The sequence below is a fragment of the Plectropomus leopardus genome, chromosome 11 (genome assembly GCF_026936395.1).
Source record: "Plectropomus leopardus strain MGB_pleo_1.0 chromosome 11, ASM2693639v1, whole genome shotgun sequence".
Lineage (NCBI taxonomy): Eukaryota > Metazoa > Chordata > Actinopteri > Perciformes > Serranidae > Plectropomus > Plectropomus leopardus.
Genome location: NC_142186.1, coordinates 121417 through 147814, shown reverse-complemented (window position 1 = coordinate 147814; position 26398 = coordinate 121417). Strand labels below are relative to the sequence as shown.

Below are 26398 nucleotides of genomic sequence, written 5' to 3'. Positions count from 1 at the left end.
AGGATAGCTTGTGTCCAGCACTATTTTTGCTAAGCTCAAGAATTGGGAGATGTACAAGCACATAGTGATCTCTGCCCAAAGACAATATTTTCCTGAAAAAGGAAGGAAGTCGGAACCTTCCTGTGACAGCCCCCTGAGCACATTGTTATAGGGTTAGGGTTAGGGTTAAAGTTTAAAGTTTAAAGCGAAAAAAGAAAAAGATAAAAACAATAGAGTCAAACCCTGGTATTTGGTTAACTAAAATGTCAAGCTGCTTGGGTACTGGGAGGGTGGTAAGCAACTTCCTCTGGATCGAGGTGCTCTGGACAAGTAAACAGGGAGTGTGTGTTGATGTGTACTGGTGAACAACATGAGGGTGGAAGTTTGTATGTCTTCTTGTGCATGTGTGTGTTTGTATGCACGTCGGTGCACATGTCTATTTGTGACACATACAATGCAGAAGGAGCACACCTCTGGTATGTGGGATTTCCAGGTTCAAAATAGGCCTCACTGTGGGAGGAGGGCAAGAACAAACAGTAGACAGTGGGGGAGAAGAAGAGGGTAGAAGGGAAGGACAATTGAGTGATGAAGTAATGAGTCCTAAAACGCGGAAGTCCATAAGCCTTTTTAGCACTTCCAGTTCCCTCGTCTTAAAGTCTAGGTTTTTTGAATGGGATTTCTGTAAAATGCCTTAAATAAAGACTCATCAAAGACTCAAAACTCATTAAACCCACTTGTCCACCTTTATAGCTTTAGAGTCGCATTCTAACTTGTAGATTTATCTGTTTATATTTTTCTATCGTGCTTTAACGTGGTTTTAAAGTGTTTAGAGTTGTGACGTTTAAGTCATTCGACCGCGATGTTGTACATGCATAGCCTAACAATAGCTTTTTACTTCTGGCACTTTCATTTATGCTTCAAAACACACAAAAGTGGTGCTCATCTGTGAAGATTATCATTCTAAACAAAATGTTGCAAAAACATGCTATGCCTCTCTCCCCCTCTCTCCCCCTCCCCCTCTCTCTTTCTCTTTCCTTTTTGCCATCATCATCCTCTGCCGCTCTCCTGAGGTTTCTTTCTTTTTTTTCCCCATTACAGGGGTTCTTTTTCAGGAGTTTTTCCTCGGGTGATGTGAGGGTCTAAGGGCAGAGGGATGTCGTACCCTTTTAAAGCCCTCTGAGGCAAACCATGTTTTGTGATAATGGCTGTTTGTATAAATGATGCAGACGACAAAGTGCATTTTGTTATATCAATAGAATTTCGGCAGAAGATACAGGAGATGCAGGAGAATGCATAAAAGGGTCAAATAAAAACATCAGTATCTTTACCTACAGTTGCATATAATAAATTAAGTACATTTACTCAAACGCTGTGCTTTAGTACAATTTTGACATACTTACACTTGAGTATTTACATTTTAAACTTATACTCCACTACCTTTCAAAGGGACAAATTGTACTTTATACCCCTCTACATTTAATAAGACACTTAGTTATACAATATGCTTTTTTGATGCAGTTACAAACTGTTACTCTACCTTGTAGTGTACACAGTATCTAAAATTGACTTCACATTGATGAACTACAATGGCAAAATACTTGTATTTGTTGAAGATTTAAAAAAAGATTTCTATTCTTTTCAATTCTATATAATAGTTTAAATGAGACAATGAAGACCTCAAATGTTTTTGATGAAGCTATTTTATGGAGGAAAGACAGTTGTATAGCTTAATGAGAGGTTCTCTGATTGAGGAAGAGATCTTTCTAACATACTCTATGTGGGGAAAAAAACACTTCCAAACAAACAGCTAATGTAAGAGCAGGCTAGCCAGCACTTGGAGCACGACTAAGCAGTGTGTAAGCCGCTGTCTGAGTCACCTGTTGTCTGGCAGTGGAACGTTTCCCAGCCTTATTAAAACTAATGTAGTCCAACTTTGGCTGGAAGACGCTGAGAGTAGTGAACGATGTATATCGCTCAAAGCGATGAACAAAACAGAGCATTGCTAAAGTTAAAAGAATATAGGTAACTCACCGGCAGTGACTAGCTCCAGCAGCACAATAAGTAAACACAGTAAAAAAGCTCCCAAGAAAGAGAAAGAACGGCGCTCCCCCTCCATATTTCTGTCCTCGCGTTCACATCAATGGTAAAGTCAACGACAGTCCGGTGGAAGACTGGGATTGACACGTCCGCTGTGCTAAGCGCTCCACTCCACTTAGCAGCTGGAGACTCACTACTGAACCATACACACACACACACACACACACACACACAGACACACACACACACACACACACACACACACACTGCTCTGACAGGAAACCAAAGGAGGAACGAAAGACGCCCCCCACCGCTCTCTCTCTCTCGCTCTCTCAAATTAATTCAAAACGACTAGTCTGAACAAAATTTTGAAAGCATCAAAATACAATAAAAATAATAGACATGAACATAATTTTATTCTTAATAATAATATTTTTAATTCTTCATTCTTAAGATTAAGATTGTTTATAGTCAATAAGGCAAGGGTGTTTCCTAATCGTCAGTCAGACATGTGACACACACACAGGTGCCTAGTATGTGTTAAAATGAGGGAAGCAAACTTGGAAAGGTACATAATTGGGTCTATGTATCCAAAAAACAAAAAAAGAGTGAAAATTCATATTCAATATTGAAAAACGACGTTTGAAACAAAAACAAAATAAGTCAAATGTATGTTGTTCTTTATTTTTATTTGCTTATTTTCTTATTTACCATGGTGTAATTTTGCTACAGCGCCACGCTTTGCGCATGCGCCGCCAGAAGAGTGACGCTCAGAGTTTAGGACATAACAGGGGATAAGATTTCAAAAATATGTGTGTGACTTTGAGCCAAGTGAAAGTTATAACAGGTGCACCAGTTAGACTGATGGCGTGTTTGTGCTGCACCTGCCTGTAGCTTCTACGCACAGCATGGAGCAGGCATGCTGTGCGTAGAAAGTGAAAAAAGTAAAGGATACTTCATTCACTTTCCAGTTTAGGCCTGCTCCATGGTAACAAATGCAGCACTCAACCAAAAAAGTGAAAAGAGGATGGCAGCGTGTCTTGTGTATCGCATTAAAAGACAGTTGTGGATTTTTGAAGGGGGGCTGTATGAGATAGGGGAGACCGGGGCATATTGTCACACTTTTTACACTCATATATATATATATATATATATATATATATATATATATATATATATATATATATATATATATATATATCTTGGAATCAAATCATATATAAAAAAAAATATGTACCAGATGAAAGACCAAAGTCTCAGGTATATATTTTGTATTCATGTCATTTTCATATCTTGTGTCAGTGCAGAGTTATAAGCAATCTAATGGAGATTGTCACCATGTGACAAGTTGCCCCACCAATGGCTAAGTTGTCACACTATGTGGGGTAAGATGTCACACTGGATTTTGCAACCAATAAAATAAGGACAAAATTATTGTTGTTGTTATTTTTTTTAATTGAAAGTGAATAAATGACAATAATTCACTTTTATTACTCATGAAATAACATGAAACATGAAATAACATGAAATATTATGCAACATGCATTACGAAACTGACACTTAAACTGGTCCTGGAACAAAAGAAAATCTCACTAGTCAGACTCCTCATCTGAGTTGCAGTTTTGGCATAGCTTATGTAGATTGAATTGCCAGGAGCACATGCATCTTATGAAATAACATGAAATAAAATGAAATATTATGAAACATGCATTATGAAACTGTCACTTAAACTGGTCCTGGGACAAAAGAAAACCTCAAACAAAACCTGAGCTCACTAGTCAGACTCCTCATCTGAGTTGCAGTTTTGGCATATGTAGACTGAATTGCCAGGGGTGCATTCTTCATGTGCCCATCCTTTGCATATCATGCACTGCACCCATGTTTCTCCTGGGCGGCTGTTTCCAAATGGCTCTATGCAGACCAGGCACAGGGACTCATCTTCTTCCGATGAGTCATCTGGAGTTTTTCTTTTTGTATATGCCCTCAGTTTCTTCCCTGTGCTTTGCTTCTTTGGCATTTTAGATTTGGTTTCCTTGCCTTTCTTTTTGAACAGTCTTTTCTTCCCTTGTGCCTGCCTTTCAGCTTCAAGTGCCTCCTTCACAGGTGTCAGTGAGAATAGAAGTTTTTCTCTTCTTTTTCTGCTGGGTAACTTTTTTTCTTGGACCAGCTTTTGGGTAAGGCCTAATATCCTCTGGAGTAAATATGTTGGTGGAGGAGGCTGGGTTACTAGGGCCTGGAATAGCTTCTTGGTTGGTGCCTGGGCCTGGAGCAGCTGGGCCAGTGCTGGGTCCAGGAATGGCTGGGTTGGTGCTGGATGGGTCAGTGCTGGGGCCTGGAATGGCTGGGTTGGTGCTGGATGGGTCAGTGCTGGGGCCTGGAATGGCTGGGTTGGTGCTGGATGGGTCAGTGCTGGGGCCTGGAGAAGATGGTTCAGTTTCGGAGCCTGGAATGGCTGGGTTAGTGCTTGGGCTTGGTAGAGCTGGGTCCTGGTAGGGGCGATCTGAGACGTAAGATGGCGCAAATTCTGTCTCCAAGAACACATCCCTGTTGTAAGTCTGAATCCCTGTTGCCCGAAAGCCGGCCTGAATATTAAGTGGGGTTGCAGCTAGGGGATAAGCAGTTGCTACAATCCCAGGGATGTCATAGATGCTGAGTGTTTTCCCTGGGTTGTTCCTCATCCAGGAATCAGAGACAGAGTTTACATGCTTTTTAAATGGCCCGTAAACACTTCTGTCTAAAGGCTGCAGCCTGTGTGAGCAGTGGGGTGGGAAGGACAACATGATGATGCCATTTTCTTTGGCAAAATTCAGCCCATCAATAGAGAGATGTGAGCAGTGGTTATCCAGAAGGAGTAAGCAGGGCTTCTCCTTTGAGCACTTGGCATGTTCCACAAAATGCTTGAGGAAATCAACAAAGTGTGGTTCTTTCATCCACCCTGTGGGATTTGCTCCTCCTTTTTAAACCATTCTTTTTCTGTAAAAATAAAGTAGAATTTTCATTAGGATGTGTTGATTTAAATTATTTTTGAATGTTATTATTCTGGGGTAAGTTGTCACATGTGACAACTTACCCCCAAATGACTGTGACAAGTTGCCCCAAACGACCATGTTTGCTAATGCTAGCTCTATCTTAAAGTTAGGCTAAATCAGTGACTGAGGTATGACTGGATGCCTTAATATCTACTTTAACAAGTCCACATGTATAACTGCTAGGATTTTTATCTGAATGAAGCTTATTTCAAAAAATATAGAGTTAATATGTTTTACTTTGGGGAGTGGAAAATGGTTAATTGGTGCTCATCTCAACTTACAATGTGTTGTCCTCTTCTCACTCAGTCCATGAGACCTGACCATGCAAAGGAAGAAAACTAGTACTCCACTTTTTAGTTGCGCCCTCTGGTGGAGAAGATAATTGCAGTGTGACAACTTACCCGTGTGACAACTAGCTCCGGTCTCCCCTACTTATGTATAGTTAGTGTATCACGTCCAGCAGCTGGTGGTCGGTGTGCACACAGTTTGAAAAAAACACTTTGTTACCATGGATACTTTCACTTTCACTTTCCAGCTTAGGCCTGCTCCATATGAGGCATAAAAGTTACACCCTGTCTAACTGGTGCACTGGTCACAACTGCAGCCACAGCAGAATAAAAGCATGAGAAACAAGAAAATAAATAAACAAAGATTAAGAGCGTAAATTTGACTTATTTTGTTTTGTTTCGTTATTTATTTGACTTTTCCTTTTGATAAGATAATGAGAAAACAAAATTCTTGCTCATTTTTTGTTTTGTTTTGTTTTTACGTTTTACAGATGGAGTTGAATAATTGAATGAACAGATGATAGACAGACCCATATGCTCTTGCTACAAATGCAACTAACGCAATTTCCATAGATGGTAGGTCTTGTTTTCACAAGTCTAAAATGATGTCAGAATATGGTTCCAATTAGAGCTATGACAAGAAGTTCAATCCTGCTCTCACTAACTCAACTACAGATTACCTGTCAACCAGCTACTACTGGCCTTGCAGAAGAGAAGTGACCATCCAATCCAAGCCTTTCACCTTTCTAAATGTTGATTCTCTAGCGAAAATTGTTTTTTTTTTTGTTTTTTTTTTAACTTTATCAATTATTTTTTAAGTCCAAATTTTGAACATTTAGTGCTTCTAAGTATTTACCTCTTTTGCAGGCTCTGACTCTGAAACCTCTGTGGTAGACCTGGCCATGACTTCAGAGCTGGATACATTTCTGCCAGTAAGGAGCCCCAATTCTCTTCGAGTGGAGAGGTCATTTTCACTTGATGAAAGTGATATGGTATCCATGAGGGAAGATGGTGTTGAATGATCTAAAGGAGAAAAATCTTAACAAAAAACACAATTCTATTCAGTACAAAGGTAACCTACTGCAATTAGCAAACTGATATGAACCTGTCTTTTACATGGAGAGTTTCTTTGTTCATCTACTTTGTTACAGTTGTCACAGTGAGGGACATAATGGGATCTCACCTTGACAACATTCATGTAGCAAAAAACTAAGTGCATTGTTTACAAATGACTTCACAATGAAACTAGGGCTGCACAGTTAATTGAAATCACAATATGGCCTACTGCAATTTTTAAAGGAGAAATGTGTGATAATATATATTTTAATTCATATGTTGTGGTGCTGCAAAGTTTTCCAGGCCTGCACATCTAATCTACAGGTTTAAAAAAAAGGTATAGATCCCTGCAAAAATCACACAATAACCTTTATTTGTTTTTTTTAATGAAAATGAGAAAACATTACACAAATTACACAATAATCTGCCCCACTAATGTCAAAAATCATATTACAATATCGGCAATCATATAATCGCAATTAGATATTTTTTTCAAAATCATGTAGTCCGAGGTGAAACTTACCTTCATCTGATATGTTGTCGCGTACTGTCAGGCATAAGTCAGGATTGGCCCTTATCAGTTCGAGAAGGATGTCTTCCTCCACTGCTGTGTCGGTTTAATCAAAAATGTCAAGTTCAGCTGCACTGGGAAGCCCAAACTTATTTTTTGATTACAGGAAGATAAGCATGCATCAAAACTGTATTAAGCACACATTGCTGTTACTTGTTAAGTGCAGTATTATGATAGCATTTTGGTCATACCAACAGTTTACAAGACACACTACCTTTTATACTCAAGTTGAACACTTAACCTGGCACCAGCCCTGAATTCAGCTGTTCATGAATTTCTGCAATTGCAAACAGACTGTTTTCAAAACGAAAAACAACTTTCAATATTAGGAAACATTTTTAATTTTAATCAAGACAACCATGGGGAGCAAAAGAACAGTCTTACAAAGTAACAGCAAAGGGTAGCATACACATTTTAAGAAGGAAAGCACCACTCCTACAACAGCGTATTACATTCCTAACATTTAATTATACTGCATGGCACTGAAGGAAAGCTTTCTTCACATAATTATGCCATATAAAATGTGTGCGTGTGTGTGTGTGTTTGTGTGTTGGAGCAGCTATACATTTAGATACACAACATTGGAAATCACCTTGACCGATGAATTCAAAATTGGTAAAACCTGATTGTAATCTAATGTACTTCTTGGTAGTCTTGTACTTCACCTTCAGCAACATGATGACATCCTGCAGTAACTGCACGCAATGGGGGAAACTTTAAAATTTCAAAGTTACAAAGAGTAATTAACTGAATTTCAGCCAAGGGGAAATAAAATGCTGTCAAAAAAAATAAACAATAAAGAAATAAAATAACGTTGTTGTTCTTGACATTTAAACTTTACACTAATTTCTCTCCTCCCTGGGTGGGGTGGGGTGGGGTGGGGCGTGGGCGTGATATTGCCAATAGAAGATGGCATCGTTCATAATAACATACAGCTTCAAAAATACTCAGCCATAAATTTAAGTATATCTACTACCATCTACCTGAAGCTACATGCAGATTTTAAAATCTTAAAATTATCATTAAACCAAGGACACATCTCCAGGTAGCTTAACTATTTAAATTCTATCTAAATTACATTGAAACACATTACACTTGATGTACTACTTGAGAAAAATGTGCCCCTTCACTGACTACCATTTAAAACTGCATCACATATTTAGCACATTAACTTAACTGCTAAACTAAACTAATAGCGTTAGCCAGGACATTTCAGTCGTGTCACACGCCACTCTACGTTAACACATAATTTTTTTTATCGCTTAACACCCTGCACAAGAAAATGTATTTGGTTCTTACCTTTTAAAATCATATATTTCAGAAAGTCTAGTGTTCATGAAACTTTCTCTGTCGACACCGTCTCTGTGAGCACAAGTAAAAAGGGAGGGACGTCGAAACCGGATGTGGAATTAACTCTATAACACACAAGGTTGTACCTGTATTGATGGATGACAATTTTGGGGGGGTCAAGTTTCCTTCTTTCGTATTTTGGGGGAGACGTGACCCCCGGCCCCCTGTGAAGATTATGTGCATATTATAAAGGAATAATACACAAAAATGTATTAACACCTACACTCAAAAAACTGATCCAAGCCCTTCTTTGATGTAACACATTAAATTGTTGTTTGATTTGCTGAAACAAATCTATTAAATACTAAATATATGTACATTTAATAGTGGTAACGTAATAGTTTCACCTTGACATTCATGAACTGGAAACAAATGTGTTTCATTTGAATTGGGACTGCCCATTGCGCATGTGCAATGCAACGCGCTCTCACCCTCTGTTCCTCCTGGTCTCTACTTGCTTCTTCACCGACAACTTCTTCCGACGGTGCTGCGGGGTTATACTTTACAGAGACACGGAAAGCTGCTGTAATCCCACTCCTTGGTGAGTACGCAGTTTTGTAATATTTTAAAAAGCTTGCTGTGAAAAGACCGTGAAGTGAGACGAATTTTACCGTCAGTGAAGCCGGACATTGCAGGCTAGCTAGCTAAGCTACATGAGGGAGAGTGACGTTTGACTAAGTGTCAGTGGTTACTCTGACTAGTGTTATAACCACACAATGTTTATTGGAAAAGTGTACATAAACATGAATTATGAGGTTTTACAACTAATGAGTCTGTTTTAGCAGACCCCCTCTCCCCTCCCCCACTCACGGTCACTCAGACACACACACACACTCGCGGATTCAGTCCTGACACTGTTTATTTAGACATTAGAGGCCGTTTGCTGCTTATAAAAGACCAATCACTCGGTGCAAACTTACTTGGTGATGATAACACCTGTGGCAAGTTTAACGAACAGTTGGTGCTGCTTGAGATGTTGGGTTAAATATCTGAACAGGTCTGACAGTTTTGAACACGTGATTCCGCATATTAATTAGCCATGTGCTTCTGTTTGTTTGAGAGATGATTGAAGATTCAGTCTGATTGATGAACAGATGAAGAAAGAGACATTTGCATCAGAAGAGATACATTTCATTACATTAATTTCAGAGAAATTAGAATGATTTTATAAACATAGGTGGGCTCTGTCTTTTAATTGAGCAAACAGAGGCTGCTGTAGAGCAAATAAGGAGTATTTGGTATGCTTTCATGACCATGATTAAATCTGTAGCTGTAAATTCTTTCCTTGTCCTTTCCAAATGTCCCCCTCCACTCAAAAATTAGAGTGTCTATTCCTAAAATGTCTGCCCTTGAATACACTCACTTATAGCTGTACAAAGTTTGTCACTATAGAGGTGTTTTGACTTACTTTGACTCTACTGAACGAAAAGATATCTTTCTCTAAAATCTGAGATTCAAAGGTACACAGAGCAAGCTAGATTCTGTATGTAACACATGAAAGCCTATGGCTGGCTAATACACAGTGTCAGCAAATGAAACCATGAACCTCAAGGGTGTAACACATGAAAACAGTGGATTTGTCAGTACAGAATAGGAGTGTCCAGAATTTCAAGATTTTTGTTTGTTTGTTTTTTACATTTTATGTGGGAAAATAATATTAAACTTGGCAAGTGCTCTCATGAAATGTGGTCTGCTTGGTGAAATTATGAGTATCCCATCACTTGCAGTGAATATATTTGTCTCCTCTTTTGCAGTTTCATCAACAGTACCAAGGTACTGGAGGCAACCTCTCAGTGATTGTAAGTAATAGACTGCCTACTTAATACTGGTATATGATCTGTGCCATTGTCACATGTTCAGTTTTAATTGTACTAATTGTCTTTATTCTCCTTTTCAGGATAATGAATGTGGAAGTGCAAAGAATGCAGTCTAGAACTAACTAGCAGGTATCTGTTGCTGCAGCATTTCAGGCAGACACATGGGCATTTTAGGGGCAGTTATCGCTTTCCATGTCCATACACAGATTGCCCTTGTACGTTTAATACATGGAGTAAGCTATTAAATCACACATACAAAAGTCATGCTAAACAGACAACTCCAAAGCCATTAGAAGTATCTACATTCCAGTGTCATGTGTGTTCTTGTAGAGAACTAGCAACAGAAAGATTTTTTTTCGACACCTAAATGGACATCTCAGGCATAATGAAACAGTTCCATGTGTGTTTTTAGGCTGTACATTTAAAACCAACATTTACAGTACATTTAACACACACAAAAACAGGAAACACAACCAACATTCATTAAAAGACTTCCAAGCAAATGTAGTCTGTACAAGCACTAATTTACATCAGTTAGATAATTCTGCAGATGGGCTAACAGAGTCCATAGACACAGATCATGAATACGAAACACTACGTTGTTATGATCCTGCAGAGTTACAGCCGCCAAATTTTATTGAAGAGAAAATTGAATGTATTTTACTGAAGTTGGAAAATATTGTGCACATTCCAAAGGCTGTTATTGATGAGGTCCTCTCTGAACTTCACTTTATATTAAGTACAGAATCTTTGCCTTTGACAAAAGCTACAGTTTCTGGTGTATTTCAGAGCCATAATCTACAAGTTGAAGATTCAGTCGTTGATGAGCTTTCCAATGTTATATGTAAAACTAACCCGTTAGGTATAGCTATTGCAAAGGATGGCCCTCTTGCTACTGCTTATAAACGTAAAGAATACTATACCTCTCATTTTAAGGTCGTGGAGCCAGTTGAATATATACTAGATGCCCAAAGGAAAAGGACATTTCAGTACATACCTCTATTACAGTCTTTGCAGCAGTTGCTCTCTGATAAAAGTGCCCTTGATCATCTTCAAACTCCAAAAATACAAAACTAGCCATTGTCAAGCTTACAAGAGTAACGCACCATAAGAGATGGTGAGTACTATAAACAAAATAGTTTTCTGTCTAGTGAAGGTTTTGGAGTAGCAGTTCATCTTTACGTTGATGATTTTGATGATTTTGATGATTAACCCTCTGGGGACATCTCGTAAAAAACACAAACTCTGTGGTGTCTACTGGGTTTTGGGAAATTTGCCACCAGGTTCCCATTCAAAACTAAGCTCAATCTATTTAGCTGTTCTTTGCAAATCTGATGACGTCAAGGCCTATGGCTATCAAAAAGTGTTAGAACCACTCTTGCAAGACTTGAGTGTACTAGAACAGCACGGAGTCTTTATTTTACAGATTGGTCAGTTTGTTAAAGGTTCAGTACAATGTGTAATTGCTGACAATCTTGGTGCGCATGCGATAGGTGGATTTGTTGAGAGTTTTTCTGGCGGGTCAATCTGCAGATTTTGAGATAAATCAGAATTTCAGACCAAGGATGTGAAGTCTGGTGCTTTTCAACTTAGAACCAGAGATATCCATGATGTTCATGTCCTGTCTGCTCAGGAAAGTGCAACTATTTGCTGTGGTGTCAAAAAACAGTGTGTTTTAACAGAGCACCTTTCTCATTTTCATGTAAGCACTGGCTATCCTCCTGATATTGTGCATGACCTCTTTGAGGGTGTTGTTCCAGCCGAACTTGCACGCTGTATTAGTTTATTGATCTCAAAAAAATAGTTCACTCTTGATTTCCTTAACACATTGATTCAGACATTTCCATACAAATGGGGAGACAAAACCAATCGCCCACATGCCACACCACGGTCTTTCACATCTAGCAACACTATAGGGGGAAATACATATGAAAATTGGACATTGTTAAGATTTCTTCCCTTTGTGATTGGGCATATTGTACCAGAAGATGAATCAGATTGATTCTGGATCTTAAGGATATTGTTGAGTTGGTTGTGGCCCCTGTACACACAGATGCATATCTTGAGGCTAAGATCTATGATCACAGACAGCGCTATCTTGAACTCTTTCCACATGTTAAGCTCCTACCTAAACATCATTATTTAGAGCATTATCCGCAAATGATACATCGCTTCGGACCTCTGGTAGCACTGTGGACAATGAGGTTTGAAGCTAAACATAGCTTCTTCAAGCAGGTTGTTCGGCATACAAACTGCTTTAAAAATATACCTCGCTCACTAGCTACTAAACATCAGTTTATGCTGGCCTATCACATACATGCCTCTAGCTTTAAGAAGTCATCCTTGGAGGTCACGGATGTTTCAATCATGCCTGTGGATGTCCTTAGTGAGGGAGTAAGATCTAAACTGCATCAGAGATACTCACTAGTCCATATGGCAAAACATTTGTCTTACAGTGGTATATGTTATAGTAAGGGGATGCTTATTGTACATGGATCTGTAGATGGACTTCCAAAATTTAATGAGATAATTCAACTGTGCATTGTAAAGGAGAATCTGTGTTTTCTAGTGAGAGGTGTTTGTGCTTGGTACAGGGAGCATTATGGTGGCTTTGAACTGTCTGCCTCACCCACTAGAGAGGTTGCCCTAATTGAGCTTGGTGACTTGGAGGACCCATATTCCCTTGTGGAATACATCATAAGGGGCTTGTGCATGGTAATGTTGAAAAGATTTGTCATCGTTAAAGGTTAGTGACATTGTTGAATATAAATAGTGGAGCCCAACTAATATATCAGTTTTCTGATATTAGCCTGATCACAGACATATTGGTATGTGTTGTCCAATGTGCTGATACATTTTTTTTTCTTTTTACAGAGAATAATGCTGAAAAAAGATGCATTTCAGACAGTAAAGTTTATTTTTAGGTTGTAAAATATAATAGTCACGTGTCAAGTGTTTGATAACTGTCAAAACATCAGCATAAACCACCGCACAATGAACTGAGTTGCTGTGATTTTATTCAGAGCGAACAATGCGTTTCGCCCGTGGCTTCTTCAGGTTCGCTCAGCAGAAACAAACACACACTCACAGGTGTGTTAAATACACAAGGGTCACATGACCCATTCTCAGTCACAGTTATTCCATTTTTCTTTTTTTCAATATTTTTTCTTTAACAGTCATCGAAGGCATTTTCAAAATATTTTTCAATTTATCCGAAAAATATGATATATACATACAAGATTACATAGATCAAAAAGCAAGAATTAGAAAGTGTTACAAAAATAATATGTAACTTTTCCTTGTACCGTATTGTAGATCACTAAAGTACAGATTAAAAAGGAGTACACTGCTGGTCATACTTCTGTCCTTTTTAATCTGTACTGTAATGATCTACAATACAGTACAAGGCAAAGTTACATATTATTTTTGTAACACTTGTAACTCTTTCTTATTCTTGCTTTTTGATCTATGTAAACTTGTATGTATATATCATATTTTTTGGATAAATTGAAAAATATTTTGAAAATGCCCTCGATGAATGTTAAAGAAAAGATATTGAAAAAAAATGGAATAACTGTGATTGACAATGGGTCACGTGACCCCTGTATATTTAACACACCTTTGAGTGTGTGTTTCTGCTGAGCGAACCTGAAGAAGCCACGGGCGAAATGCGTTGTTCGCTCTGAATAAAAGCTGGTGGTTTATGTTGATGTTTTGACTTGAGATGTTCCTGTGGCCGACCAGCACCTGATTCCTGAAATTGGCTGTGCAGAGGGAGTTCTGTTTACTTATGTTTGATAACTGTATTTGAAGGATCATTGCAAAAACTGTGTGTGGCTTTGGCCTCAAAAATTAAGTATCAGTCAGGCTCCATTAAATAGTCAGTGTAGCTGCCATCAGAGTCAGATGATTTAATTCATAAGTTCATAATTTGAGTTCATTCAAATTCATTAATAATTTGTGTTTTTAAAAACAAGAATAAGTTAAAGTTAAAAATATTAAAAATGTTTTGCTGTTTGGCATAAATATAAATAAAATGTGCAACCGTCTAAAACTCTGTGAAATTATTCATAGCGGAACTAATGTTAAGGAACTTCAGGGAGGGGCAGGTCGTTGTTGCTAGTCGCACACTCTGTTTACCATGTGTCAGGGAAGCATATGTCGAGAAGAGGAGGATGTTAAGCTAAGATGCTGATGCTTATTGTCCTGAAGACCTGTAAGATGAAGACCTGGAAAGCCTGAAGTTTACTGTTTTCTCCCCTTGAGTTAATGCGGCCAATGAGGTATGTGCTGTGTTTGTTTGATGCCGCGTTGTTTTAATGAATGTCGGTATAATTAATAATTAATTAGTATCGCGAGTGTGCGCAAACAAATTACATTTCAGTTATCATTTCTTGGTTTGAAGGTATATATGTTTTGAAGTATGAATTATAAAGCTGTGTTACGTTTGTGAGATTTTGTAATACCTGTTCTCCATGAGAATTATTTTGATTTAGAGTTTATCAAACTCCCTTTTATGATTTCTGTATTTTGTTAGTTCTCACGGCATGCTCGTCTGATGGGAATAAATGCCTGTAGACAAAGAACACCTTGTGTCCGTGAATTCAACTGAGGGGAGCTACAGTGAGAACTCAGCCTACTCGACACGAGGTGTGGAGACGATGACCAGTGCCCACTGTCGACCGAGCTACAAGCAAGTTTCCCAGAGTTTCATTGTATCCATCTGATAAGACTGTGCATACACTGGTAACCTAAGCAAGTGGCAAAGCAGAGTCCAGGGACATTGCGTGGTTAACCCAGCAAGAAGCAAAACATTTAAAACAAGTTAAATGTTAAGAAGTGGGGTAGCCTCAGCAACTGCTTTAAAGGGGACTCTATAAGTGCCAAAACCATGAAGTGTTCTGGTGTTATGTACATGTTTGTTACGTCCAGTAATAGTCAATTTCATCATAAGTTTCTATTGCTAACTTAAGTAACACTTAAAGGGGCACTTTAGGTGCCAATGGTGCAAAGTGTTTTGATGTCACGTATGCATCTCTAAGGTCAAGTTATTGATAATTTCACTATTACTCTCTGTTGCTGAGCTGTTTGAAGTGTTTAAAGTGAGTTTAAAGGCGCTAACGCAGTATAATCAGTATCAGCGTAACTTCATAAGTTTTTAAGAAGGTGTTCTCTTGCATGTTGTGAGTGAAAATAAGTTTTCTTTGTACTCTGAAAGGTTGTTGATGACAAGCTAATTAAGTTAATTGCGGTTAGTATTGGTATTGTACCTTAAACTATAGGCTGATAAGTAACCTTTAAGTTGAACCAATTAATCAAACATTTAGAGACACATCTAAGTTTAAAGTGACTAAAACAGGAAGCTTTAAGACCTATGCAACATACTGAAGATGGCTGATAATGACTTTGAAGCTAATAATCAAGACTTAATGAGTAACAGTGAAGCTGCAGAGTTACAGGGACAATCTAAATCCTTTGATAATGAACCTTTAAACCCAAATACATTAAAAGAGACTGAAGTAAGCGTAGAGACCCGAACTACTGAAGAAGAAGGGCTAAGAAGACCCAGAGAACCCGAAGACTTACTGAAAAGGGTCAAGAACTCCATGATGACAAATCAAAAAGGCTTCGGCATTGCTTCATAAGTGCTTATGACAAATGGAAAATTCTTGCTAAAGATGCTAAAAGAGCACTCAACCAAACACCTTCCAGTGATAACTTACAAGACTTCATGACCAAAATCCGCTCTGCTTCAACAAATGTAAAACAAGCTTATGAAGACATACGGCAACAAAGCCCTCCTGATGGCGAGACCCGCCGCCGGGTAGATACTTGTGATGCAGTTTCAAGGCAGATTTTGGACCGTCTATGGAATCATCTTGATGAAGAAAACACAGGTCAAGATTCTCAGAAAGAACAAGTACCCTGGACTAAGACTGGCTCAGTATTCTCAGCTGTAGCATCCCAGAAGTCCAGTCTAAGTTCTCAAGGTTCAAGGTCTGCAGGTAGTTCAAACAAATCTGCACGTTCAAGCCTGTCTTCCACAAGGAAACAAGAGGCTGCAGCAGAGCTAGCTGCAACCCAAGCCACCTTAAAAGTATTGGAAGAGATGGAACATGATAAACAAAAGCTTGAAAATCTTGAAGCTGAAAACAGAAAGAAGCTTGCATTACAAGAGGCAGAAAATGCTGAACGACAAAGGGCATTAGAGGAAAAGCGCTTAGAGACAGTCAAAAAGATGAATGCAGCAAAGGCAAGATTGCAAGTTTATGAACAAGAAGTGGGTTCAGATGAAGAGATATCAGAACTTCTCCATGATCACAAACCATTGCAGAAGAAGCCTGCACCTAGCATAAAACTTGCCTCAGTGCATCAAATGCCACCATCACAGTTTGCCACAAACATTCAACCTGGTATGATAGCAGCAGGCACTGCAAACTAGAGCATGAATCGGGAGTGGATTTTCACTCCCGTTCCCTCCCGCTCCCAGAGAAACATTCCCATCCCATCCCAATCCCGGGCCAGAGTCAAAAAGTAAATCCCATCCCGTCCCACTCCTGTAGAATGACTCCCGATCCCATCCCGCTCCCAGTCAAAATTACTCCCACTCCCATCCCAATCCCGTTTTTTTTTTTTTTTTACTTACACCTTTAAATTGGTCATTAGGAAAGTCAATGGATTGTTCTTTTTAGATTACTGTGTTTCATGCAGTTTAAAATCAAATTATGACACCATGAACAGTTATCTGTAAAAATATAAAATGAGGAATATACTGTATGTTGCCATAATCCATTTCAAACAAAGGCCCAACACAAATATCTCATTGCCTGTCGTCCTGATTTTTCTATAATGGGCAAGCTGCTTAATACCAGTAGCCCTTTGGAATGGATGAAAGTAAAACAAAAACCAGCACATTCATTGGTCACAGCATGCCTATCTTGGATGAATAAACCCAAACATTTTTCAAAAATGATGCATTTTATTTAAGAACTTGTTTTCTTTTAAACAACATTTAAAGGTTTAACCTTTAAGGTACAGTAGTAGGCTTGCACTGACTGCACACAAGTAAACGTCCTCAATGCAAAGAAATGGACATGGACAATATAACAAATAAACTTGGCATATTAGTCTCTCCAGAAACTTCGGCCTAAGTCATGCCTTTATATTCACATACTTGAGTTTGGTGTAAACATAAATAAAAAAAAGTGCATATAGGTTTAAAGTGGCCTATGCAAATCATAAACAAAAACACAGCCCTCTTCAGCATATGTGAATATTTGCCCATTTGCAAGAGAAAACACTGTCCAAGAACTTAAGGCTAACTGGGATAACTCTTCGCTCAAAGGAGGCATAAACTTCATCTTTAAATGTTGCTATGTAGAAACAACATTGCATTGACATTGTCTGTACTGAGGGAGGTACGCCTCTCCTCAATCAGTCTCCCAGCAACACTGAAAGAACGCTCTGACGGAGTACTTGTTGCTGGGATTGCCAGCACCTTCTTGGCAACTGGCACTAGCCCACCTGACATGTCCTCCCAGAAGCCGAGTAGCGACTGACAGGTCTTATGGTTGGTCATCATGTACTGTAGCACCAGCTGTCGGTCTGATGCCATCTCTTCACCACCGCTGTCCTCCTCGCTCTCCTCCTCTGGAACACAACATGCAAAGAAGCTGGGGACTTCTGTGGACCCTGGGCCGGCCTCTGGTTGTGTACCTTAAGGAATAAAATACATTGTTATAAAACCATGCCATTTGCATGTGTGTGTGTGTGTGTGTGAGAGAGAGAGAGAGACAGAGACAGACAGACAGACAGAAAGACAGACAGAGAAAGAGAGAGGAAAACATTTTGTAATTGTGTTAAGAATGTTCAGTGAGTGCTGCTCTGCTGGCACTAGTGCTATTCACCCTCTTCCTCGTCCTTCTCACGGACTCTCACTCTCTCTGACCCTGTCGCCATGAGTGCTGCCAGGGTGTTGATGACCTCCTCATACTCCAGAGCGTTGAGATTTTTCCTCAGGAAGCCTTTCAGGCTAGGTGAGAGAGCTGTAGCTACCTTATGGTACAGGTGGATTTTGAATTTCAACTCCACTGCCTGGGCTAACTTTCCTTTCAGCTAGGGGGGAGGAGTGAAATCACATAACGATAAATGCAATGATATATGCAAAATCATTACTGAGGGGCAGACATTCTCAGACAGACTGGCATTGTGCAATTTATGATTAATTTATACAAGTCTTACTCTTAACTCAATACATATTTTATCCTGGACAACATTAGAATCCTTCTATATCAGTAGTTCTCAAACTTTTTCGTGACATGGAGGATCCACAAAATGTATTTGGCCATGGACCCCGTCAGAAAGCCTTTGTGCCAGGGAGTCCCGCAAAAAAAAAAGGTTAAAAAACTGCTTATGTACAAGCTTGCAGCGCAGCACAAAGTGACACCCTGTGAGCTTGTATACCTGCCGTTTTTGAGAACCAGATGCTTTCTGATTTTAATAGGTTAAGCCCTGTTATTGTATGGGACAAAGTTATTACCTGCTGGTCCAACTAAAGTAAAAATCAGCACTGTACTAATTCATATATTACCTCTTTCACAATGGCACTGTCTTCATCCTTGATCTCCAAGTTGTTCAGCAGGGTTGCCTTGGTCGGGAGGACGAGGTGAAGGGTAGGTTTCTAGTCAGTGGAGAGTTCGTTGGTAGCCTTATCGAAAGGTTTCAGGAGTTCGATGATCTCCTCTAGGAGTTCGGAATCGATGTTGTTGAGGAAACGGAGCTCTTTTCGCTGAAGGAGGATCTTGTGTAGCTTTCCAGACTTCAGAGCATCGTTTATAGATTCGAGCATATGAAGTCTGGAATTCCACCTCGTCTCCACTGCTTGCTTGAGTGTCGCATCCAAATCATTCTGTACTCTGAAAGACAGTGCACAAAAAACACAAGGCTACAGTGAATACAAATTCCACTTTCAAAATGAATGATTCAATAAATGTCGTAGATATGCCGTAAATTGCAGCAGCTCATATCATTGCTCATTTCACTTTTATTTTAAATTTATTTCAAGCAGCCACAAGAGGCAGGCCAGGCATGACAGGATGCTGTCATTGTATCTTACCCTGCTCTTTTAAAGTGGGCCACAAAGGTCTTTGACTCCTTTAACAGCTTGATGACTCTGCTGTGTGCTGGGTTGTCCTCTTCCAAGTGGTCGAAAGCGTATTTGAGGACCAAGTTGATGTTATGGCCGGCACAGGAGAGTCGGACATAATCCTTGAATGCTGCCACTACGTTAGAACCATTATCTGTCACAAAGATATTGTCCCTGCTCTGGATGCCAAACTCCTATGTTAGGTCAAAGAAAAAAGGGAGTGGGGAGACAGACAAAAAAAAGCTTAAAATAGTAGCTCAAATAGTAGCCCAGACATAAAGAGAACATTAAAACATAATTATTAACAATAATGTAATTTCACTCTTAAATCAGAGCATGTTACAATAAAAATAGCACTAAATCAGGACAACACATACATGTAGTATGCTTTGTTTAACACATACTATAATACCAAGATAGAGATACCTCAAGGATTTCCTCCACAGTTGTCCTGATGTGGTCATGAGATTTTACCCCCACCATCTCCCTTGTGGCCAGGATTCGGTTGACCATCTCCCAGTTGTAGATGTAATGGACTGTAACTGTTATGTAGCTTGTGTTGGTCTTCTCTTCTGTCCACAGGTCGGTGGTGACAGCATGGTCTCTGGACTAAATTAAGTAGGCTATTAATTATCAGACTTAAAAACTTAACTCTGACACTATACAAATGGAACCAAAATGACCCGTTAGAGTTATAGACTTGTACGGGTCAAATTAGACCTTCACCCTGACATTCCCTAATATAAATAGTGTAGCATGTAGATTATTTTAACCATTTTTATTCACACTGCATGAGAGCAAAGTGCAATTTTACATTTACGTTACAAAACTGCGGAGCATAACGTACCTGTTTAAGCTTTTCCACAACGAGTACTTTCTTGTATTCTTCGGCCACATGGATGGAGACACTGCGCGCACAAGGCAGTACATCTTCTGCTAGAATGGTACCTCCATACTGAGATCCGATGTCCAGCAGCTCCTGAGCAATATCCCTAAAACCTCTTCTCTCAACCAAAGAGAAAGGTCTCAACTCTGTGCTGCACGCCCGAGCAAGCTTGTTTGTGAAACGAGTCTTGACACTAGCAGGCAATTTACGTTTAACATACGAGGTTATTTTTGGCTGGTTCTCAGCTGGATGTGTTTTACATGCATGTCTCTTGAGACCACTCGTCCCCAAGTCACTACAGTATTTAAGCAGTGCTGTGCATTTTTTACATGCTACGTACGAGGTGTTGGCACCGTCACGTTCCACTCTCATGAACTTTTGCAATAATTGGGACCTTCCAACAAGTTGCTCCAGTTTCACCGATGGGTCATTATTGCGCACTTTCCTCCGTAGCTCACTCTTTATATCTTCATCTCCTCCACCGCTCGCCATGTTGTTATGTGTTCATCTGTCTCCAGTCCACTCTCCGCTGCTTTAAGTTCCGGTAGTAGCCGGAAGTCGAAGCGTTGGGATATTGGAATGTGTAGTTCTTTTGACGCAACGCAAGTCAAGAAAGTGTTGGCCCACGAAAATAAAACAACAAAAATGGACGCTTCGGTCCTTTAGGTTGTTTAACACGGGTGAAAATCATCATCTATTTATGTGTTCCCGATCCCGCCCGCTCCCGTTGATTATTATTCCCATACCGTCCCAATCACGGAGTTAATAAAATTTTGACTCCCATCCCGCGGGAGTCCCGTGGGAATCCCGTGACCCGCCGGATTTTCCGAAATAATTCCTGGTCTACTGCAAACCATGAACCTGCTATTAATGTTCATCAAGAGGATAGCACTATAGCACTTGCAGAAGCAATAGCAAAGTCCATCAATGCAAGTCGTCTCCCAGTACCAGAGCCGTCTGTTTTCAATGGAGATCCAATAAGGTACAAAGACTGGAAAATGTCCTTCCAAACACTGATAGGTAGGAAAAACATTCCAGTGAATGAAAAAATCTACTACCTTCGCAAATACGTTGCTGGACCAGCAAAGAAAGCCATTGAAGGTTATTTCCTGTTAGGCACAGATGAAGCCTACAAGTCAGCATGGGAAGTATTGGACGAAAGATATGGAAGTTCCTTTATTGTTGGCAAGGCATTCAGGGATAAGCTGACCTCATGGCCAAGAATAGGACCCAAGGACAGTGTCGAACTAACAGAGTTTTCTGACTTTCTTCGAGGCTGCCAAGCTGCTATGTCTCAGATCAAGTTCTGAATGATTGCAGTGAGAATCAAAAAATGCTCACCAAGCTCCCTGACTGGTTAACAGCCAGATGGAACAGAAAGGTCATTGAGGTTGAAGAGGAGACCAAGGCCTTTCCTAGCTTTAGTCAGTTTGTTGAGTTTGTTGCTAAAGAAGCCAAGATAGCTTGTAATCCAGTGACCTCTCTTCATGCTCTGAAGTCTGGTGATTGTGAAAAGATAAAGCCACCAAAGACTCGAAATGTTGGTGCAAAGGTATTTGCAAGTGAATCTGAAGAGAAAGCAGATGCTAAAGTGTGCGTCTTTTGTGAGAAGTCAAACCATGGCATTCACACATGTTGAAAGTTCATGGAGAAGTCAATCATAGAACGAGTCAAGTATGTGCAGACAAAGAAATTGTGTTTTGGATGTTTGAAGCCAGGACACCATTCAAAAAACTGTGAAAGGAGGAATGTCTGTGACGTGTGTAAGAGGAAACACCCAACATGTTTACATGAAGATCGCACAAAAGTGGATGAGAAAGGGGAGAGTCGAAAACACTCAAAGGAGAAGGAAAGATCAAAGGAACAGACAGAGTCTAAACAGAACAGTGAAACATCACATGACGTAACATCTAACCAAGTGGTGCAAGATATGAACAGTACACGTCAATACACTACACGTCTACGATTATGCCAGTATGGCTGTCCACAAGAAGTAAACCAGAGAACGAAGTCCTTGTATATGCACTTCTGGATAACCAAAGTGACAGCGCCTTTGTCTTACAAGAAAAGGCAGAGGCTCTTGATACACAAAGGGAGCCTGTGCAATTAAAGCTCTCCACCCTGTCATCCAGAGGTACAGTCATACCAAGTCAGAGGCTAGCAGGACTGCAAGTCAGAGGCTTTTATTCCTCAAAGAAAATATCTCTCCCACTGACATACTCAAGCTAATCTAATACTCTGCTAATCTAAGTCACATTCCTACACCCAAGACAACAAGAGCGTGGGCTCACCTGGAGCACCTTGCTGAAGAAATTGCTCCTTTAATTGATTGTGACGTTGGCCTGCTCATAGGTTACAATTGTTCCCAAGCCCTGTTGCCCAGAGAGATTGTGTCAGGCAAGGACAAGGAGCCATTTGCAGTAAGAACAGACCTTGGTTGGAGCATAGTTGGCTGCGTTAATCCCTGTGTTGACTACGGCGGCGCAATTGGGAGTAGCCATAGGATTTTTGTGAAAGAAGTGACACCGCGTTCTCAGTCACCTGCTGACCTAACAAGTGAAGTCCAGTACATCCACCGAACACAAGTTAAGGAACTTGTGGTTCCTACTGATGTGTTAAAGGTGCTTGAATCAGACTTTAACGAAAGAAACGTGGAAGACACTCATTTTTCTCAAGAGGATTTGCGCTTCATATCAATAATGGAAGAAGCCATAAAAATCAATGCAGATGGTCACTGTGAAATGCCCCTGCCATTTAAGGAAGACAGGCCAAGTCTGCCCAACAATAGGAAATGTGCAGATCACCGTCTCAAGTGCTTGAAAAGGAGATTTGAGAAGGACAAGCAATACCACAAGGACTACGTCACCTTCATGAGTGAAACAATAGCTCGTGGGGATGCTGAGAAAGTCCCAGAAGTCGAAGTACACAAGAGTCCTGTGTGGTACATCCCTCACCACGGGGTGTACAACCCCCAGAAACCAGGAAAGACCAGGGTAGTTTTTGACTGCTTGGCGAAGTTTCAAGGCGTGTCATTAAATGACTATCTGCTCACTGGTCCAGAATTGACAAATACCCTGATAGGTGTGCTCTGTCGGTTTCGCAAGGGTCCAGTGGCAGTGATGTGCGATATTGAGCGCATGTTTCATCAATTTCATGTAAGAGCAGAAGATCAGGACTACTTGAGATTTCTCTGGTGGGACAACGGGGACTTTGAGTCAGAGCCATCAGTCTACAAGATGAAAGTGCACCTATTCGGTGCAGCCTCATCCCCTGCCTGTGCAAACTACGGCCTGAGGCACATAGCTGCCCAAGGACAGGGTAGCTTCAGCGAAGCATCCATTCGCTTCATTGAGAGAAATTTTTATGTGGATGATGGCCTGATAAGTGTGTCTACAGAAGCTGAAGCCATACACCTAATCAGTGAAGCCAGGCAACTCTGTAGCTCTGGCAAGCTGCGCATCCACAAGTTAATTTCCAACTGCCAAGAGGTGCTTGCATCCATTCCAGAAGAAGAGCGTGCTGAGACTGCACGAAATCCAGACTTAGCCTTAGGTGAACCCCAGATTGAGAGAGCCTTAGGTGTTAAATGGTGTGTTGCCTCAGATCATTTCAGTTTCAGAGTAGTGGTGAATGAACGCCCGCTGTCAAGAAGAGGAGTCTTGTCGACAGTAGCCTCCATCTTTGACCCACTTGGCTTTGTTGCACTGTTCATTCTAGTCCGCAAGCAAATCCTGCAACAAATGTGCCGTGATAAGGTTGGATGGGATGAACCACTGCCTGATGATCTCCGGCCACAATGGGAGTCGTGGCTCTTGGACTTGCAAAACTTAACTGATGTCAAGATTCAGAGATGTTACATCCCAGCAGATTTCAAGGAAGTGCAACGATACGAACTCCATTACTTCTCTGATGCGAGTGTCACAGGGTACGGACAATGCACATACCTGAGAGCAATCAGTGTGTCAGGACAAGTCCACTGTTCTTTAGTCATGGGTAAGGCCAGAGTGGCCCCCACTAAAGTCACCACAGTGCCAAGGCTCGAACTATCAGCAGCTGTTGTTGCTGTTCGTACAAGCGACCTGCTAAGGAAGGAGTTGGAGATGAAAGAGGCTCAGGAAATCTTTTGGACGGACTCAAGGGTTGTCCTGGGATATGTAAATAATGACGCAAGAAGGTTCCACGTATTTGTGGCAAACCGCATACAGCGGATCAAGGACAGCACCAGTCCAAATCAGTGGAGACACGTGAATTCTGGCAACAATCCTGCCGATCATGCGTCAAGAGGCCTTAAGGCAAAAGAGCTCATTGCTTTGAACTGGTTTACTGGCCCAGAGTTTCTCTGGCATGAAAAACTTCCCAGTGGAGATGTCATGGTGGGAGACATTTCAGTTGAGTTCGCAATGTCTTCACACACAAGATCTCGACCACAGAAACTTCACTGCTTGATCGCTTTCTTAAGTTCTCCAGCTGAACAAGATTAGTCAAAGCCATTGCTAGACTCATGCGACGTGTCAAAGAGCTTAAGGGTCTCATACCAAGAACCAATGAAGCTACAAGTCTGAAAGAGAGAAAGGATGCAGAAGTTATCATCATAGGTCTTGTCCAAAGGGCAGCCTTCTGTGAAGAAATCCAAAGTCTCCAAGGCAAGAAGGAGATAACTAAAGATAAGACCAACAGACTGCACAGATTGAATCCTTTCTTGGATGAACATGGAACCCTTAGGGTGGGAGGTCGGCTGGAGCATGCTGATTTGCACCCCCACATCAAACATCCAGCAGTCTTACCGAGGACCAGCCACATATCGAAGCTGCTCATCAAGCATTATCATAATCAAGTGCAACACCAAGGGCGTGGCATAACAATGAATGAGCTACGAGCTAATGGTATTTGGATACTTGGATGTAGTCATGCAGTGTCCTCCTACATCTACAAGTGTGTTCAGTGTAGAATGTTCAGAAGATCTACTGAGCTACAAAAAATGGCAGACTTGTCTCGTGAGCGCATGGAAGCAACCCCCCCCCCCCCTTTACGCATTGTGGGATGGACTGTTTTGGTCCATTTTTAGTCAAAGAAGGAAGGAGAGAGCTGAAACGCTATGGTCTGCTGTTTACCTGTCTGTGCTCTCGTGCTGTTCACATTGAACTGCTTGACGACATGACGACAGACTCCTTTATCATTGCTCTTCGTGCCTTCATTGCGCTACGTGGAAATGTTCGACAACTTCAATCAGACCAGGGCACTTACTTTGTTGGAGCAAGACGAGAGCTCCTGGAAGCTGTAAAGGAGATGGATCAAGAACGCCTTAAGCAGCTAGGCTGTGAGTTTGTCATGAACCCACCATCTGCAAGTCATATGGGCGGAGCCTGGGAAAGGCAAATCAGGACAATAAGGAGTGTGTTGATGTCCATTCTGGATCAGCCGTCACGAAGACTTGATAGCGCATCCTTACGTACCTACCTGTACGAAGTCATGGCAATCATCAACAGCAGGCCCTTAACAGCACACTTACTCAATGATCCCACTGGACCACAGCCTCTTACACCCAGTCACATCTTGACAATGAAGTCCTCAATCATACTGCCACCACCTGGAGAGTTCGTAAAAGAAGACCTATATCTTCGCAAAAGATGGCGTAAAGTGCAATACTTAGCCAACGAATTCTGGTCCAGATGGAGGAAAGAGTACCTGTTGAACCTGCAACAGAGACAAAAATGGCACAAGACACAAAGAAATGCAAAACTGAATGACATAGTGATTGTGCAAGACGACACTATGCCCAGGACTGAATGGAAGCTGGCTAAGGTCACTAAAGTGTATCCCGGTGAAGATGGATGCGTAAGGAGGCTGCAATTGCTGATCAGTGACCCAGCATTAGATGATCAAGGAAAGCGACTCCGCCAGCCAGCCTACCTAGAGAGACCCATCCACAAGACGGTCACCTTGCCGCTAACACTCTCTACCTTTCCTTGCACAGTCTCATGAAGATGTTCTCATTTGAATTACATTTCAAAAGTTCTTCAGGGAAATCACAAGTGATTTGGTGGGAGTGTAGATGCCATCAGAGTCAGATGATTTAATTTAATTCATAAATTCATAATTTGAGTTCATTCAAATTCATTAATAATTTGTGTTTTTAAAAACAAGAATAAGTTAAAGTTAAAAATATTAAAAATGTTTTGCTGTTTGGCATAAATATAAATAAAACGTGCAGCCATCTAAAACTCTGTGAAATTATTCACAG

General features: G+C 40.6%; 1 protein-coding gene across 4 annotated transcripts in view; it reads right to left on the bottom strand.

The window, feature by feature from the left end:
• The window catches only part of LOC121945114 (TGF-beta receptor type-2-like), a 90495-nt gene extending 88261 nt beyond the window's left edge, over positions 1-2234 (bottom strand). For 3 of the 4 annotated variants that reach the window (XR_006105943.2, XM_042489139.2, XM_088084919.1), the window contains exon 1: positions 2011-2233. Coding sequence is in view for 3 of the 4 variants with exons in the window: in XM_042489139.2 (XP_042345073.2) it covers positions 2011-2095 (85 nt within the window). In the remaining variant the exon portion in view is untranslated. Of the gene's footprint in view, positions 1-2010 lie in introns of all 4 variants that reach the window. The other variant, XM_088084920.1, reaches the window with a different exon arrangement.
• Positions 2235-26398: the final 24164 nt, after the last annotated feature.